The sequence below is a fragment of the Phragmites australis genome, chromosome 3 (assembly GCF_958298935.1).
Source record: "Phragmites australis chromosome 3, lpPhrAust1.1, whole genome shotgun sequence".
Taxonomy (NCBI): Eukaryota; Viridiplantae; Streptophyta; class Magnoliopsida; order Poales; family Poaceae; genus Phragmites; species Phragmites australis.
The window spans coordinates 1,704,370-1,722,992 of record NC_084923.1 but is presented as its reverse complement, the minus strand read 5'-3'; the positions used below and the strand labels follow the sequence as shown (position 1 = coordinate 1,722,992).

The window sequence follows — 18,623 nt, the reverse complement described above, 5'->3', positions numbered from 1 at the left end:
CGAAGGCAAGTGTCCTTGATCACCTTAATTTAACCATAGATCATTATAGTTTACTTTTCCTTAGTTGCATGCTTGTCTAATTTTGAATCCCATGAATAGGGTTTACTAGAATTTGTATGGCCATTCCTTGTAGCCTTTTTGGGGTTGTTGGGTCCTGTAAAAGGGTAGTCATGCTAGTGCAGTCATGGATTAGAATCATTTTGAACTTTGATTAATAACTATGGAACAAGTATTGGGAAAATTGATAATCTTGTAGTAACTTGAATTTAGGGATCCCAACGGAATGGCTGGTTTGTGGTGGAGCTACACAGCAGGGTTTGTGTATGTTCCTGTGTGGGATCCTAAGGACCGGTTCTTGGAGCCTGCAACCTGGCAAAACAGCACAATCATGAGGCCTATATGGGTACGGCCTGGCTAAGTAATTAGTGTTCTTCGCATTCTGTACACACCAATGGTTGGTTCGGTGGCACAAGAGGGGGCCTCTGCAGTGGATGGGATCCCTGTTAGCGGTGAAACCTCAGTGGGTGCTTATAGATGTGGAGATACTTTGTAACAGCCTTGTAGTGAGACCCCGGCCATACACCCCGGAAGTGTAAGGCAAAAAGGGAATCACGACTCGTGGGTAAAGTGTGCAAACTCTGCAGAGTAAATAACTGATCGATCAGCCGTGCTCACGGTCAAGAGCGGCTTGGACTTCTTCAGGATTAGATGGGAACTTTAAGGGTTGGTTTTGGGTAGTCGGGTGGTGGTACTCCCCGATGAGTCGGTAGCCGGATATGGGATATCTGGTGAGTCTGGTAGTCGGATGGAATCCGATGAGTTATGTTCTTAAATTGTTGGAATAAAAATCTAGTAAATAGGATTGCTAGGTTGTTTGAGTCTGGTTTAATTGAGCATAGTCGCAGTAATCCCCGAGTTGACTTTTCCTTGTCAATAGCCTGCATGTCATATTTTTCCTCCACTTGCTGAGTACTTTATGTACTCACGCTTGCCTTTTCCCTACCCTCGGATGCTGCTCAGAAGGTGAAGTCTTCGAGGAAGTCCCGGGCGAGGACGCTGATTTCTAGAAGGAAGATGGCGTCGATTGAAGACCATGTCCTAGGCTGGTGTTTCCCCCGGACAACGCCTGTGGATGGATAGGTGTTCCGCTGCCAATTGAAGATTTATTAGTTTTTTTCTTTCAGACCTTCGGGTCCTTTTGTAAGGATTGTTTACGTTATTTGAGACACAGTTTATGTTATCACTAATGACGTCGCTGCATGTATGTAAAACTTGATCCTGGCATACATGTGGAATACATCTGTTTGTCTCCTTTTAAACCGGGTGTGACATGGGCATTCTCTAGTTCTGGTACCGCCGATTTTGGGGAATACTTGTAGGAACGTGTAATAATGAGGTAGTTCTCTACGTGACTTCCATATTTTTTTTTGTCCATGTCAAGAATCGACATGCACAAATCTTGGTTGATGTAACTTAGGCATACAGGTAAACTACAGAAGACAGCTGGTGCTGCCTTTTCTGACGAGGAAATCTTGTTAGGCGACTAATGATCTCGCTGATAGGCAGATGCTACGCAGGTCGCCAGACGCCGGGCAGTTCCCGGCAACCTATAATTCTCCACCAATCCTACGAATTTTCTGCAGCGATGGATCTACATAGACTGCAGGATAATCCCACAACCCACCAACCTCACTTGTCCAGAACCGAGGTGTCTCTTTCGCCTTCGGTATGTGTCAAAATGCATATCTTTTTGTGAACAAAGTCCATGGGTCGCTCCTCATGTCCTTGTCGCAAGAGAGAAGCTTTTACAGGATTCATAGCTTGTTTAATCCGAGAGCCGGTTCACTTTTAGCGCAGGTTGTGCTAAGAAACTTGCATTGTAAATTTATTGCCCTATCTGACTGACCTGTTAGATGCACACTGGACCACACTTGTAACCTCTGAAGAGCGTGTTGATTATTTTAGTTGATGGGAGGTTGAAGATGATGTGCAACCGAACATGTCCAGTCTAAAACGAGATATCTAGTTTTGAAACCACGTGAGACGCGAGGAAGAACTCGTTGTCCTCACAAAGAGGAGAAATTTTATTGTGTATCGGTTACACAAACTGCAAACTGATTTGTATAACCAACTAACTAAAATTTTATGTAGGAGTCTTAAAGAGATGAGCAAGATAGATTTGTGTTGTTTACGTCGAGCACAGAAATTCTTTGGAGACAGATAATTCGAAAACGTCGCCACAGGAGAAATGAAGAGTGATATCAATCTTAAGTATGCATCAAGATAAACTAAATAAAGAGAATAGTTGAAAAAGAAAAAGAGGAGGGTAGGTGGCGAGGAAGGCAAATGCAGCAGGAAAAGCACGTGAGCCTCGTCCGTGTGATCCAAAGTTGCAGCAGCCTGCGGCCTGCCCACACCACCTCCGCATATAAAATTCCTCGCACCGCTGCCCCCTCTTCCTCGTTGACCCACTCGTAAATCCAGAATCCCATTGCGCGCGCGCAGCAATGGCGGCCGCGTCGCTCAAGCTCGCCTCCCCCAAACCCCTCGCCTCCACCCCGTCCCCGCTCCTCCGCGGGCGCCGCGCCCAAGCGCGGCCCCTCCCCGCGCGCCGCCTACCGCAACCCGTCCGTGTCGCCGTGCGGCCCCCCGCCTCCTCGCGCATCGGCTCCTTCGACAAGGTGCGCCTGCGCGCGATCCCTCCCGTCTCCACCCTCTCTCGCTCTGTTTCGTTTGGCTCTGTTTCGTTTGGTGATAGTTTCGTTTGCTGTGGTGGTGATGGTGACGCCAGGTGCTGGAGGCGCTGATCGGCGGGACCGACTTCTCGGAGGAGGATGCGGAGGCGACGCTGCGGCTGCTGCTGGAGGAGGAGAACGAGGCGTGCATCGCTGCCTTCCTCGTCCTCCTCAGAGCCAAGGGCGAGACCTACGAAGAGGTGCGCGCGCATTTCTGTGTGAATGATTTACAAAAACGGAGTGAAATTTCTGTCGAAACCAACTGATTTTGGAATCGAGTTGTGTAGATTGTGGGGTTGGCGAAGGCGATGCTGAGCTGCTGCGTCCGGGTTGATGGGCTGGACGACGCCGTCGACATTGTAGGCACCGGTGGCGACGGCTCAGACACCGTCAACATCTCTACCGGCGCCACCATCCTCGCCGCCGCGGCCGGTGCCAAGGTCGCCAAGGTATCGCGTCTCCGCGCTTTCGGGTTTTCGAATTTGGGTTAGGCGGTAGTGCTGATGTGTTGTTTGCACGTTTGCAGCAAGGGAGCAGGGCGAGCTCGTCAGCGTGCGGCAGCGCCGATGTGCTGGAGGCGCTGGGGGTCAACATCGAGCTGGGACCCGAGGTATCGCCATATTCTTCACCAACTCCTAGCTAGTACCACGAGGGTAGCTCGTGCGCCCAAAAATGGGATGTGTAATTGCAGGGTTTTATTCTGCTATTTGACTATCTATTTATGAGCCTCCTAGTGCGAGGATGCAAGGTGGTATAGACCTCTTACAATTTCAAAAGTGAAATTGGAAAAATGAAAAGACAGATCTAACTAATCAAAAGAAGGCACCCAGGAGTTGCGAGTTGCCCCTTTCTCTAAAGAATACGCTGTGTAACGTTTACAAGATAGATCTGTAGATTGGGGCCTTCAGATTTTATTTCTACTTCGCTATACTTATCTATTAAAAGGGGCAACACTTGAAATGTTAGTTTCCACTAATTGATTTATGAAGATTACCATGCAAAATTATTAGTCAAACCAACTATATTTTGTACTGGCAGCATGGGTGATTCATCTAGTCACAAACTGATCGAGGGGGAAATGTGCTAGACTATTTTGATTCTTTGCACATGTATCAGCATTTGTGGATTTCTTTTCACCCATTCTTAGGTTCGAATGTTTTTTTTGTTAGATTTGCGACAATGTTTATATCAGAGATGTTTCTTGCTCTGTGATTCAAATGCCTGCAATAGTCAGCACAACTTTCTTGATGTTTTAGTTTTTCAACCAGCTGCGTCCAGTTTGACAACATGCTCTTCTAGTTAGGCTCATGTGTAGTTCATGCACCTCATTTATAAGCTCATGTCTATTATGAATTGTTTCCAAAATAAAGTTACCGTGCATTAAAAGTAAGGTTCTCCCTTCACCTCAAATAACACTTCTGCTTTCCGAACTTTTCAACTACACTAGTTTAAATCATTCTTGAGTGTCAGCTACACCATACAGGACTATACCTACCATGACCAGTGTTACCTGGACACTCATGTCCTTTTTTTTTTTGCCGAATTGGACACTCCAAATCCGAGTCGGATTCCGACACCTGTGTCGGATTCCGAGTTGTGTTTCGTGTGTCCAAATTTTCTTTGCCAAATCAAACACCCGAATCCGAGTCGGATTCCGACACCCGTGTCCGTGTCACTTCTCTAATTGAGGAATAGTTTGTTTAAACTGGTTATGTTCACATCCCCGATGTAGTTGCTTCGTGCATTATATAGTTGCATAGTCAACCACACGACCTTGTGATACTTTTGAAAGCATGAATTTATTATTTAATCTTTGTTCTGTTTGAGGAAAGCTTTGCTGTCCTTTGACTTTTCAACCTTAATACATTATATTCCACTACTATGTGAGACACCAGGTGGGGCTAATATTGTTACTCTTTCCTGTTGCAAGGGTATTAAACGGTGTGTCAATGAGGTGGGTGTTGGATTCATGATGTCTGCAAATTATCATCCAGCAATGAAAATTGTCAAACCCGTGAGGAAGAAGCTGAAAATAAAGACGGTTTTCAATATCCTTGGTCCTCTATTGAATCCAGCAAGGGTGCCTCATGCTGTTATCGGTGTTTACCATGAGGACATAGTAAGTATATGTATAAATTCATCTGGTCTTTTCTTCTAGTACTACAATACAAATCAGACCAGCAAGCATAGTATATTTGTAAGTGTATCATTTTCAAAGTGATGACTTAATGTCTGCAATTCCACGTCCCATGATACACCAAAAATCAAATACAAGCAGTTGGAAGCTATAGCCAATCAATTAAACCAAGTTTGCCTTCGATAAATGCTGTGTTTTTTTTTTCATTTTTTCAGTGAACTCCATTATTAGCAAAGATTACCGACACAAAACTTAGAATACAAGATATAATAGTGCTGTTCTTGGAAGGACAGAGATAATACAGTTACAATCTCTATGTGATTGTTGTTATTCCATGCAATGCTCATTGACCTAAAGCACTGCAATGTTTGTTGATAGGTAACCAAGATGGCTAAGGCAGCTCAGAAATTTGGAATGAAGAGAGCATTGGTCGTCCATTCAAAGGGTTTGGACGAAATAAGCCCGCTTGGTATGCACAACTCCATTACAGCCACAATTGTGTTAAAAATTGTTGTGGCTACTCTACAAGTTACGTTGGAATCATTTTAGTTAGCTGGTATGCTCTATATTTAGTGGATTTTTTTAATTGCTGCAGGGCCTGGATATATCCTTGATGTCACTCCAGGAAAGATTGAAAAGATGCACTTCGATCCATGTAAGAGGTTTTTCCTACTTTTCTCTCAGAATTTCTAAAAGCAGAGACCAGAGAGTTCAATTGGCATACTTTTATGCGGTGTGCCGTTCACTCATTTGAGTTTAGTTGCAACAATTTGTGCTTATGGTTCCTATGTTATACTTTCTAACTTCTGAAGTAGGAGGCAACCAAATCAATGAAACTTTCTTTTTCTTCTATCGAGGGAAATAATGAAACTTTCTTTGACCTCATGTCTTCTCTATATATTACAATGCAGTGGATTTTGGAATTCCTCGCTGCACATTGGAAGATCTAAAAGGAGGTGATCCAGCATTTAATGCAAAAGTTCTCCAAGATGTTCTTGCTGGTCAAAGAGGATCAATTGCAGATGCTCTTGTAAGTCAGTCGTAACCATTCTCGTTTCGGTCTTTGCACCATGTATACTTCCTGAAGAAATGACTTCCATCTCTTTCGATGGATTCACAGAGTTCTGTCATAGCTGGCCTATCTTTCAGATATAAATATGTTCTAGAAACTCTTTTTAATGGTGATTGTGCCAATCATCTTGTTAAGCAGCTTAGACAACACAAATTTGGTTTCATGACGAGCATTATATCGTCTGTAAAACCTCTTTATGAAGTGCCCATTGATTTTTTTTTTTAAAAAAAACCGATCGAATTGGACTGTATGCATAAAGTTCTGCTGGTGTGCATGACCTAAAGATCAATTTCTGTTTTGCTTCACAGGTTCTGAATGCTGCAGCATCTCTTCTAGTCAGTGGTAAAGTCAAGAATTTGCATGACGGTGTTGCACTAGCACAGGAGGCGCAGCGGTCTGGAAAGGCCATCAATACACTTGAGTCTTGGATAAAGATTTCGAATGTAAGTTCCTTTTTAGAATCTCAACGGCACTTTTATATTTGATCAGCTAAGTATTGAACATGACACATTTCCCACACCCTGTTGATGTAGAGTTCCAGAGATTGAGCGAGGTTGATTAGACAACGGCGTATTTCTGCAATAAGACATGGGGAATGCTGGCAAATAAGGACTTGTTTAGTCCATCCTTGTTTTTCTTTTCCTTTTGTTCATGGACTGTGTCGCAATGGCAGATGGCTTGCAGTTTATTTTCTGTATTCAGCGAATTGCAGTGTAGAGAAAAATCCATCAGGATGATGAGCCCGGATTAGATCTCTTGGTGTTACATTAATGTTGCTATGCATGATCTGAAAGGAAACGCAGCTCTGCAGTCTGTTCACTTTTGCAACTGAATTTTTTTGCGGAAGTCTTTGCTACACAGTGATATGATCAACTCAATGTGGTTTCAGTGAATATAGTTGATAATTCGTGTCGATGAGGTGTTTCATTAATTGAACTCTAGTGGAAGTTATGGATAAGCTTTACGAGAATACTCAAATACGAAATTTTGTTTTTATGAATTGCATAAATAACTGAAACCGTATAGCTGTTTCTCCATTCCTTTGTATTAATCCAGCGCCTGGGGAAGGCTGAATTGCTTATTCTACGTACACCATCAATTCGCAAGATCCAATCCAAGTGAATACTACTATCCTTCAAAAGAACAAACACCCAAGCGAACACACTACTGTACTATACTAGTGCAAGTAAACAAAAATATCTGTATGGTAACCTATCACATACGAAGCCTGTGTACAGAGCTGTAAGCCTGCAATGCAGGCAACACTTTCACAAAGGAAAAAAATACATGCAACAGGTACACACAAAAAAAAAGTGTACTTCGATCCATAATACTTCGAGCAGACAACGGGACATCACTCAGATTTTGGCCGGGGAAGCGGAGTGTTTCGCCGCTTTGAGGATCGCGGCCGACGCGGCCCGGATGGTGGACTCGTTGGGCGGCGCGCCCGGGTCCCGGCGGCCGGACTTGCACCACCGCCGATCCCACAGCAGCGACCAGCACTTGACGGTCTCGGCGTCCGTGTCCCTCTCCCTGCACCACCAACCAACCGCACGGCGCACTCATTAACCACAAGAAGATCGATCGTGTCAGCATGTCACGGTCACGCACTTTAGATGTACGAACGACTAACAAGAGTGCAGCTGGAGCAGGAGGACAATATGGACTAGTTCAGTTCAGTGAGACAGAGACGTGTTCCAACGTGTGGTTGCGTGGTAAACATCTGTGCCAGCAGAAGTAGTCACTTTCATATGCTTTTCTGTCACCCTTCAGTGCCCTAGCTGATTACAGTGGCTGGAGGGTAGAGTCTAGAGAAGATGTGATCATGCCACGCACGGCACCTAGCAGCTGGAAGGGAATGAATCATCGACATAGAGCACCTAAACTAAATCGACATAGAGCATCTAAACTAAAGTGTATGGCACAGCACAGCTGAGACAAAATCAGGGAATGAATGAATAGCTTATCTCAGTTGTTTATCTATCTCATATGACATTCAACCATCCGTTAATTTCACTTATTTATTCTATAATTTTTGCATCTAACTCTCTAACATAATCTCAACATAGATGAATGACCTTGATAAGCCATGTGTATGCAAGAGCAACCGGAAATTTTGCATTCAATCGGATCAGCATGCAGCTTGGCAGCTAGCAACTCGGCTACGACCATTTGTATGTAGACTAGACATCACATATGCCTCGCTTCTACCTTGGAAATGTCGTGCCGGCTTTGGATTTGATGGGCCCTATGAGTGCTAGTAATATCCATGATTGAATTGAACAAACACGAGGAAATAAAATTGAAGGAAATAATCTTCTTTTGCGAGTTTGTCTTTCATGATCTGCGAACTTGCAATCGAACTGATCGATCCTGTCCTATGCGAACTTGCGAATTTTTCAAGAGGAAATATGGAGTATTTAGAGATGATTTTTTGTTCCGAGGAATGTTTTGAGATGGTTAATTACCTCTTGCTGCACTCGGAGGAGACGCTGGGAGTCCGGCCGGGGCGCGGCGCGGTGAAGCTCCGGGTGAGGGATCGCGGCATGTAGAAGTTGAGCAGGACGCCGTCGCTGCTGCTGCGGAAGCTGCTCGCGCTCCCGCTGTCCCGCCGCCGCGCGGACCGCCTCCGCTCCGGCCTCCCCGCCGCCGCCTGCTGCTGCTGAACCTGCCTGCCGGACAGCGACCGCGCGGCCGGCCCCGGCTCCTTCCCCTCGGACGGCGCGGGCGCGGTGGCGGCCTCGCCCCCGGCCTCCTCGACGAGGTCGGTGAGCGAGAGCTCGTACTCGGACTCGGGGAGGTCGTGCAGCATCCCGAGCAGCTCCTCCCGCTTCCGCGCGATCTCCTGCGCCCTCGCCGACCCCGCGTCCATCGCCCCCGGGCTCATCCCCGGCACCCACAGGCTCGCCGCAGGCCGCTCCGACCTGGCCTGGAGCATGGCGAATAGACTAGCTACACTTCCGGCGCCCGTGCCTCGCGCGGCGGCCAAGGATCGCGAATGGATGGATGGTGCAGTAGACTACCAGTGTTTGGGCGGTGGAGTTGTCGCTCCGATATAAGAAGTGGCGGTGACGAGCGCGACGACGACGACTCGGCGACTTGGACGGGAGGCGAGGGAGACGACGCGCGAAATACACCGCGCGCGGCAACCGTCCCCGATTTGACGGAAGTGCTTGTGCGATTCGCTGGGATCTCGAAGCGGCGCTGAAGTTTGTGTGCGAGCATCGGTGCATGCCCTCCGTTGCAAGCATGGAAGGAAACAAGTCAAGTATTCCGTCTGGTCTGGACAGTTGCAACGCGGATCCGCCCGCCGCAGTTGCAGAACTGCATCCCACGAATCCAGACGCCAAAGGGGGTAAGAAGTATGGTGGGCCCAATATGCTTAGAGCGTGTATGTACGTGTGTTCAGAGAAGATGTTTATAGAAATAAATAAATAAAATTTCTCAAATGCAGTATCACACGTGTTTAAACGGAGGATAATATGCTTATTTAAGTACCGTTGCTTATATCAGTACTGACAAGATAGTTAAACATATTTAAACATCTTTTTAAAAAAAACTAATTATAAACATCTCATATTGTTCAAGATCTCAGGTCACGCACAGTCTTATTAAACAGCAGTAAACAACTTCCATAAAGAGAAGGAACATCTTAGAGGGAATAGTGATTTTACATGAAGTGGTGCATGAACTCAAGCATGGGAAGAGATAGGGTGTCATCATAAAAATTGATTTTGAGAAGGTCTATGATAAAGTTAGATGAAACTTTTTGCATCAGGTGCTGGAGAGGAAACCCTCCCTTGTGGATTAAGTGGGTTATGCAATCTGTTCAAGGGGGCAGGTTTGTATAAATGTGAATGGGCAAAGAAGTTCCTATTTCAAGACCTATCAAGGGCTAAGGCAAGGAGATCCTTTGTCACCATTACTGTTTAATTTGGTAGCAGACATCCTTGGGGAAATGATTGAGAAGGCTGTGGATAAAGGTCTGATCTTTGGGGTGGTTAACCACCTTTTTCCAAAAGGTGTATCGCACATTCAATATGCTGATGACACTATGATAATGGTTGATGGGTGTGATTAGTCTATTCTGAATCTGAAGATCATACTGTACTGTTTTGAGTGGATGTTAGGTCTGAAGATCAACTACCATAAAAAGTGATGCTTTTGTTTTTGGGTTTGATCAGCAGGGTAAAGAAAGGATTGCTAATATGCTAAATTGCAAACTGGGTGTGTTTCCTTTCAGCTATTTAGGTGTTCCAATTTCTGATCATCTTTTGGGAGTTAAGGCTTTTGACCATATAAATATGAAGCTGTATAATAAGCTTGCCCCCTGGAAAGGAATATATATGTCTTCTGGGGGGAGATTAGTTCTAACTAATTCATGCCTAAGTACTATCCCTACATATAACATGGGTTTCAATCTTCTGCCTGCAGGGGTGCATAGGAAAATGGACTCTATTAGAGCCAACTTTTTCTGGTAGGGTGCTGATGAAAAGTTTAAATCTCATATGATGAAATGAGAAGCAGTGTGTAGGCCTAAGGAGTATGGTGGACTGGGTATTGCAAATACCATGATCTTGAATAACTTTTTGCTTGTTAAATGGATTTGGAAGATTGTTAAGGGCAGTAATGAGATTTGGTGTCAGCTTCTCAAAGCCAAATATATACTTGATGGTTCCTTCTTCACTTCAAAGAGAAGAGGGTCTTCTCAATTCCGGCAAATGTTACATAAAGTGAAACACCTTTTCAAATGGGGGGCTTTTTACAGGGTTAATAAAGGAGACAAGGTTGCCTTTTGAAAAGATATATGGTTGGGAGAGACTCCTCTCCATACTCAGTTTCCTGATCTATATAGGTTATGTGTTGATCCTGAGGTGTTGGTGGAGGACTGTGGTGGAGAGAATCACTGGGATATCTTGTTTTGAAGGAACCTTAACCCTAGTGAACAAGTGAACTTACAGAAATTATATGAGAAACTCCAAGAGGTTCATCTGAACGAGGGTGATGATGAAGTTTTTTGGGCCTTAGATAGAACCAAAAATTTCACAACCAGATCCTTATACAATTCTCCACCTTTGATGGGGCTTTCAGCAAGGGGGCTGATCTGATTTGGGGTACTAATCTTCCTTTGAAAATCAAGATTTTCTTATGGCAGGTTTATCATAATAAATTGCAGTCTGCAGCTGCCCTGAAGAACAGAGGATGGAAAGGGAATGCCAACTGTTCTCTTTGTGGTCTTTTCGAAACAACTGACCATATCCTTTTTAATTGCCCTATAGCCTTTTTTGCCTGGTGTGGTTTCAAAGAATGCTTTGGGTGGCATTTTCAGGCGGTTTCTATGGGTGATTTTCTCTCCAATTGGCTTGACTTGCATTTTAAGGGTCCAAAAACTCTGGCTGTTTTCCTTTTTGCAGGATTTGCTTGGGCGGTCTGGAGAGTTTGAAATAAGATGGCTATAGAAAAGAAATTTTCTACGCTTCCAATTGATGTCATCTTTTCTGGGATTTCATATTTGCAGAGTTGGAAGATTCTTCTCAGTTTGGATGACAGGAAAAAGGTGGATGCTGCCATGTCTTTCATTATACAGTGGGCTTCGTCCTTCAAAAGGAATCAGATGTTGATGTCTGATGTGGTGGAAGTATAGCTCCTGATATGGTTGTCTCTGCGTTTACCATTTGTTGTCTGGTGCTACTTGCTCAAGGGCGAGCTGTAGGTTAGCAGTGGGTTTGTTTTGCGAACTGTTGTTTTGCTATGCTGGTTGTTCTAGCTAGATTTTGTTTTGCTTTCCGCTCTTTTCCTGTGCAACTCTATATTGACTTTCAATAAAAGCCGAGTGTTTTCTTGTCTAAAAAAAAGGATCTCAGGTCAGGCTTCTGTTTGTTTGGGACATCATCCTGAGCCTCACGGCTGCTTAAAAAAAACTCAAACTCTGTGGTGGTGGTTAAATTTTTCAACGGCATGTCCTTTCTCTTTGAAAGGTTGCCGCACTAATAGTCGTACTCACGGTCCAATCGAGTTACATTTTGGAGAACTCCTCATTGCATCATCTAGTGGCAGACTGGCAGTTGTTTATCGCACTGCCTAACAGTGGTGACTCATTATGTGCAACTTTTTCTGTGCTTAGTCTCAACGTCGTGCTCAATATCACGCAACCAACAATTGTCAGAGCCTGTCAAAGGATCATACCTGCCTTGCCTGCTGAGATTACATTGCTCATTTCCTGGACACAAATGGCAGACATGTTAGCAGAAGACCAGGAGAGATGGCTGGAATATTTTGATCACTCTGTTGGTGCTGACACACCAACCATTGACTAAACTTGATACGTTACACAAACCATATGACTTTCCGCCCACAACGTAGTGTTATTGGAGATCAACACTTTGATGTGTTCTGCATTATAACATCTGGTTTATTTGTTACATTTGCCCATGGAAACATTGTAAAGCCAGCTCCGAAACGTAACATTGTATCTACACTCATCACCAACTGGCCATTCTCACACCAGAACACAATGGGCTTGTACAATTCTTGAATAATGGGGCCAGGGATAAAAAAAAGGAATCAAATCAGCTGGTTGTTGCTTAAATATATGCAGTGCGATGCTTTGCTTTTTCTCTTCAGCCTTTCTTCGGCAATGGTAGATACAAGTTGACAAAAAAGTCCTTAAAAAGACACCTACATATGCTACAATAGATAGTGACAGTTGGGCCATGCTGAGGATCACATTCTAAAGCATATATGTACAAGCAACTAATCAATAAATAATGACCAATAATCATACAAGAGAGCTGCGCTATTATCTTCACAGCTTAATCCTAAACTAGCAACGCCATAATCCGATTACGCCATCTTGAGATGAGGCCTTAATAGGGAATAAATGGCCTCTAAACTCTTAGCTCTCGCTGTCCTTTTCATGTTTTTCGTCAAAATTTCTTGAAACCTAAAAGGAAGGAGCAGGATAATGAACATGACACATAAGAGGTGGTGAAACAATCACCTTCAGGATCCTTACTTAAAAAATGTCCAAACGTGTAAATTCGCAACTAGATTGCATGAAACAGTCAAGGAAAAGGGTTAGCACTCACCTGATTTGAACTTGGTGAAATGTGCACGGGTGTTTGTGAAACAGGTGATCCTCCAGGAGAAACTATTGTAGGTAAAGTCCCAGGTAACTGAGCGTGGTTGGAAACAGGGGAACGTAAGACAGAACTAGTATGGTGGTATGGTGACAGTGGAGATGCCGTAGGGGTTTTCCGAAGTCCCTGAGATAGGGGTCCTCCAACAGGAGATATAACAGGTGACAATGATTTGCCATGAGGTAACATGTTTATTCTGATCCTGTAAAACAAAGAAACCATGAGTCCTGGTATGGTGGCATAAAAACGAAGAAACAAAGAACTAGTGCGGTGGCATCGATTTAAAGCAGTTGTTCAAGACAGCAAGCGGTTACATTGAAACTACTTACTTATTATGTACATCGACGTACTCATCTGTTTCATCGAATATTTCTTCCTGCGGAAAGATAGTCATGTCAGTATAATAAATCTATGAGAAGCCAAACAAATTACCAAGGTACAACTATGAATGTTTTCAAGTAATCTAGTTTTTCTACAAATTGAATAGTACTGGATGGCTAAAATGTTGCAAATATATATGCTGTTCCCATAGGGTATGGAGAATACCCATTGCATCATTTAATCGATTATCGAGGACCACAGTTCTGGAAACCATAGAGTTTTAAAAGATATTATGATGTGAAATACTTGTTGCGAACTAAGGAGGTATCAATTATAAATATGTCCAACCTGTAGCAGTTCTTCCATGACATCTTCCATCGTGATTATTCCCACTGCTTCCTCATCCATTGAATAGCTTGGAAGTGGATCGGTGTTAAAATCAAGAATATTTCCACGCTTCCTTTCTGATTTCTTATTATATGAGCGCCCATCTCCGTATTTTTCAATGTTATTTCTACGACCTCCGGCTGTGCCAACATGCGAGGGGGATGAACCTGAAAGTATATTCAACTGGTCAGCCAAAGACAAGTAAGCGCCATTTCCCGGAAAGACGTGTGATCACCAAAGGCTAATGGAATTCTAGTACATACACATTAAAAGTTAAAAACACAATTTATGAGTGAAGCTTAATCGTTTGGTCATTAGCCAAAGATAAGTAAGAGCCATTTCCCGGAAAGACGTGTGCTCATTACTAGGGGGAAAAGAACCAAAAAGACATGTACCATCAGCATGAGCATCTTTGAGGTGTGTAGCACTCTTTTGCTTTTCAGTGGATGTTTCTGATTCCTTTGTGCGTTTAACTACCACAGCCATATGGCTGTGACCTTTCTGGAACTCATTTAGGATGTCATAGAGAGGAAGATCATCAGCCACCCTGGTATACATAACAGTGACAAACTGACAACATTATATGGACATTAGAAGACAATCAATGTAGGTTACTAGGGAGAAAGATATGCACCAATTTTTCCCAAAAGAAATTGTATGAAGAACAAATTCAACCAAAGGAGTACTTGTATGCTTCTCAAGATAAGAAGGTACAATTCAGAACTTATGGTTACACCTGCAGGCTGGTGAAGATGATACCTTGGAATTTTTCTGATGGTAACATTTCGAATGGGCACTTCATCCTCAGTTCGGCAAGTAATCAAGTTTTTGACCTGAAATGATAAGTTTTTTTACTATTGCTCAAAGAATAAATTGCAACTTTGCAAAAATGTCCATTTTATTGATACTCAGGATGCCCATGAAAAAAGACAATGAAAGGAGAAGGGAAACTATTCATGTTATTATAATGTGCAACAAATTAGCTCACTCACCAATATAAGGCCAATAATGTTTTTCGGACTCCCGGAGTAAATAGGTACACGACTGTGCCCTCTAGTCATTATCATACCCATCGTATGCCTACCGAGAGGAAAATAGTACTAGTATCAATAGCATGCATCATTTGAAAAACAAAAGTACAGCAAGTTGAAAGATTCATACAGGTCCAACTTAGCATTTATGTCAAGTGAGAATGTTTCAGATATAGGAGTCATGGCATCTTTTGCAATCTTTTGAGTCAGCTCCAAAGCTCCTGTAATGATGGTAGTTTCATCATGAGTTAGCTCTCCACCTTTTCCAGCCTGACAACGAAGTGAGAAAAAACAGAAGTTCAATGGTAGCCCTTATCTTTGTTTAAGCTCAAATCAGGAACGTAGAAATAGTTATTGAAGGCGTGAGCAGTTGAAAATGATAAAACTAAACATAGTCACAAAGAGAAGACTGAGGGCATAGGAATGCACAGTCAATCATTTGGTCACTGGTCCATGTTCACTCACATTCACTCACATTACATGCTGTAACATGATGTAAAAATTATCTAGGATATAATGGATGAAAACATGAATTTTTCAGATAAAATTTCTACATGCACGAGTAATATGGGCAAAGAAATAAATGCACCATGAATGCAAGAATTTTAATAACTACATCTGAAAATGGTTAAACTGAATATCAAGTCTATTTAAGAGAAGTGTATACCAACCTCGTTGCCGTGCATATCAACTAACGTCTTTAGCTCAGCTCTCCTCATTAGTGCAAAATGGCCCTTTCCCAGTAGCCAGTCCAACAACTGAAAGAAAAAAAAATACATGAATCAAATAAGACACTGCAATAGTTAAAAAAAGAGGTTACATTGATGCATCCCCGACGTGCCTACATTTCTAACAGAAACAAGGAGAAACCATTCCACTATGTGCTATAAAGATCACAGTACATGATTAGTGCACAAATCGCGTCGTGTCCATAGTCCTAAACATACGTATACAGCATACCACAGTAAGCAATTTGATGTCTTTCAACAGAAGTGTCTTTTTTTTCTTTTGTCAAAATATGGCTTTGACATTTTTACACTTTTGTAAAAGTGCCAATTGATAACAGCAACTTTAACCCGAAAATGACTAAAGTACTCGGTAAATGAGTCAGCCACATTCCACAATTGGACCTACGCATACGTGGACACCTCCATTAATTTAGGTTCTTGCTTCGCGGTTTCAATTACTTCTTCTTGGATCATTGGGCAGGCATTATGTTAAATAAGTGCTGAATTAGTCATCGTCCGCAACTGCAATTTATAATTAGAGCCTATGTTGACCCTCCTGTAAATTGGATGACTAGACGAGCATGGGACGATAAGCCCCTTTTTTTGGGGCAAATTAAATAATCGATCTGTATCCTACTTGCGGCCGACCACCTGTGATGTCCCACCCCAATTTCAGTAAGACATCCACCAACCACAAAGCTCCAATTCCTCTCCAATTCTTGCAAACAGGAGCAACAAATCAGCCACCGGTGCGGGTACCTTACTGATCGGGTAGGCGACGGGGAAGAAGACGATGAGCAGTATCCGGACCGCGGGCGCCGCCTTGGCCCCCACGCTGAGCCCGTAGCGCGTGCAGATGGCTTGCGGCATGATCTGCGTGAACAGCAGAGGAAGGACCAACCGAATCAGCTAGCTCAGATGCTCAGCTCATGAACCAAAAAAGGAAAAAAAAAACATAAGAGAAAATTCAGCACGGAAGTGGTCATTGAATCAAGTATGGACCTCGCCAAACGCAAGGATGAGCGTGACGGAGATGAGGATGGCGATGTAGGGCGGCACGAGCGTGTTCAGGAATATCGGCAGCGCCTGCACAGAGCACACAACATCAGTCCATTAGGCTGGGCTAACTAATCAGTGGAGAATCAGCGAGTAAAGTAAGCTAGGCTTTCACGACGCAGAAGACGCGCACCTCCATGGCGAGCGAGTTGCCGATGAGGAGCGTGCAGAGCAGCAGGTGCTGGTTCCTCACGACCGGCAGGATCCTTGCTGCGCGCGCGGGGCCCAACACACACTCAGATTAGAAACGGAGCAATCAAGCAATCACTGCTCCGGCGCCACGGGTGAGCGAGCGAGACGAAGAGGAGGAGGAGGTTAAGGCTAGCTACCGGCGTTGCGCTTGTCCTTGGGCGTGCCGGCCTTGGCGAGGACCTCGAGGTCGACGAGGCTGAGCGACATGAGGCCGAGGGTGAGGCCCGACATGAGGCCGGCGAACATGACGAGCCCGACGCAGGACATGAGGTACACCCAGAACATGGTGCCGCAGCACGCCTCATGGCTGGGCATCGGTGAATCGTCGATCCCACTCGAAATCGATCGGCCCCAGCCGGCGAGTGTTTGATTTCGGCGGGGTGTTCACTCTGCTGGGAGCTGTGCCGAGCTGGGTGCGGAAGTGGTGCCGCGCGCCCACGCGGCGTCGTATGGAACTGTCGCTCGCAGCTGCGTGGTTTGCTTGCTCGGGCGCTCGGCTGCGAACGAGTGCGCGGTTGCGCCCGTCGTCTCGGGCTCTCCTTCCTTTATGGTGGCCGGTTTGGTTGGTTATCGCTTTCCGTTTCCGTTGCGCGCTGCTGCGAGTGCTGCTCTTCTCCTCTCCCGGCCGGCCCTTTTTACTCGCGGCTCTTGCCTCGACCGCACCGGTCAGCAGCGGCAACTAGTCTAGCTCGGACGCCGCAGCGGTCGCGCCGCGCACGCGCAGGGGTGGGCCGTCGATGCGGGGGCTGCGAACTGGACGGTGGTGGTCTGGTGGCTCGGACCGGTTGGTGCCTTGGTGCGTTGCTGTAACACCCCGGAATCATCACAATTCTGGAGTAACCGTAACACCTCAGAGACCATTTGGTCCCCGAGACGTTACAGTGCTCTCATACTAACTGTAACACTTTGGTCTCGTGATGGAGCAGCATCAACCATCAGGCCTATGAATCTTCAGATGCTGCTGCTGGGGGATGAAACTTGCACGTCGTCATGGAATTGGAATCCATCGGTGAAGAATCCGGTTGAATAAAGAGGAGCTACGAGCTCTGTTAAGGCTATGGGGACATCTGCTCACGGCGTTCAGTTCACGTTCGCCTGCCCTGATGATCTCATCATATACCTGTCAACCCCCAAGATACTGCTCACAGCTCGTCATTGTTAGCGTCCCTGATGATCTCTACACATTCAGTAACTTGATTAGAGATGGAGTCCTCGATCTGATGCGTGTGTCAATCACTTTAGAGCTTAGAGATTTCCGTCATAATTAAGGAGACTGCAAACTTGACATTTTGTTTGTATGAAACAAATTGGCAGTCCTCGTTTTCACGAAGTACGACCAGGTTATTAGTCTTAGTCCAGTAAGGTCAGCAAACCAAACGCCGCCTGGAAAATGACTCTATTAAGATTATTCCTCTTTGACGGCTCCTGGATCAACGAGATGTACTGATGCAGTACTAACAAAGCACATTTCTTTTTTCAAACCGACTGCCCTATCATTGCACATTACTTCGTTCGACTCGTCAAGTCGAACTGTTGCTGTACATATCAGTCCAGCTAGTCCCAAATCGGATGAAACGAAAACATCGGAAGAAATTGCCGAGACAGTTTTCAAGGATCGATGACAAACCAACCATGCGTCCGTGCTCTTATTTGACTATTTGAGTAACTCTGACGATTCACTCCGAGAGAGAGAGAGAGAGAGAGAGTAGCACATCTTAATTACTGATAGCATGCGTGATTGAGCAAGTAGATCGGCTACGATCACCAGCCCTGGCCTTATTAACAAGGAGCACAGAATACTACCCTGCCGATCTCAATGATTCTC

At 44.7% G+C, this 18,623-nt stretch overlaps 3 protein-coding genes across 6 annotated transcripts; 1 reads left to right on the top strand and 2 right to left on the bottom strand.

Moving 5' to 3' along the window:
* Positions 1-2,432: 2,432 nt before the first annotated feature.
* On the top strand, positions 2,433-6,772 carry LOC133911467 (anthranilate phosphoribosyltransferase, chloroplastic-like). Of its 2 annotated transcripts, none has more exons than XM_062353714.1 (10): positions 2,433-2,681; positions 2,792-2,935; positions 3,023-3,184; positions 3,262-3,345; positions 4,666-4,854; positions 5,251-5,341; positions 5,468-5,527; positions 5,784-5,902; positions 6,253-6,387; positions 6,486-6,772. In XM_062353714.1, exons 1-10 carry the CDS (start codon positions 2,508-2,510, stop codon positions 6,504-6,506), a joined length of 1,179 nt encoding a protein of 392 aa, XP_062209698.1. In that variant the 5' UTR covers positions 2,433-2,507; the 3' UTR covers positions 6,507-6,772. The 2 variants fall into 2 exon arrangements, with proteins under 2 accessions (XP_062209698.1, XP_062209699.1); XM_062353715.1 differs by having other exon boundaries at positions 2,437-2,681; positions 6,478-6,772.
* A 359-nt stretch (positions 6,773-7,131) lies between these two features.
* Positions 7,132-9,240, bottom strand: LOC133911472 (uncharacterized). Its single transcript, XM_062353720.1, has 2 exons — positions 8,413-9,240; positions 7,132-7,477 (listed from the first exon to the last, which is right to left on the bottom strand). Exons 1-2 carry the CDS (start codon positions 8,880-8,882, stop codon positions 7,303-7,305), a joined length of 645 nt encoding a protein of 214 aa, XP_062209704.1. The 5' UTR covers positions 8,883-9,240; the 3' UTR covers positions 7,132-7,302.
* Positions 9,241-12,501: 3,261 nt separating this feature from the next.
* On the bottom strand, positions 12,502-17,415 carry LOC133911466 (DUF21 domain-containing protein At2g14520-like). Of its 3 annotated transcripts, XM_062353712.1 has the most exons (13): positions 16,936-17,402; positions 16,740-16,816; positions 16,553-16,636; positions 16,310-16,423; positions 15,494-15,580; positions 14,953-15,092; positions 14,784-14,871; positions 14,551-14,624; positions 14,187-14,338; positions 13,753-13,958; positions 13,413-13,459; positions 13,033-13,285; positions 12,502-12,887 (listed from the first exon to the last, which is right to left on the bottom strand). In XM_062353712.1, the coding sequence occupies exons 1-13, from the start codon at positions 17,111-17,113 to the stop codon at positions 12,840-12,842; spliced, it is 1,548 nt and encodes a 515-aa protein (XP_062209696.1). In that variant the 5' UTR covers positions 17,114-17,402; the 3' UTR covers positions 12,502-12,839. The 3 variants fall into 3 exon arrangements, 1 of the variants encoding a protein (XP_062209696.1); XR_009908655.1 differs by lacking the exons at positions 12,502-12,887; positions 13,033-13,285; positions 13,413-13,459 and having other exon boundaries at positions 13,752-13,958; positions 14,187-14,292; positions 16,936-17,413; XR_009908654.1 differs by lacking the exons at positions 12,502-12,887; positions 13,033-13,285; positions 13,413-13,459 and having other exon boundaries at positions 13,913-13,958; positions 14,187-14,361; positions 16,936-17,415.
* Between the last annotated feature and the right edge of the window lie 1,208 nt (positions 17,416-18,623).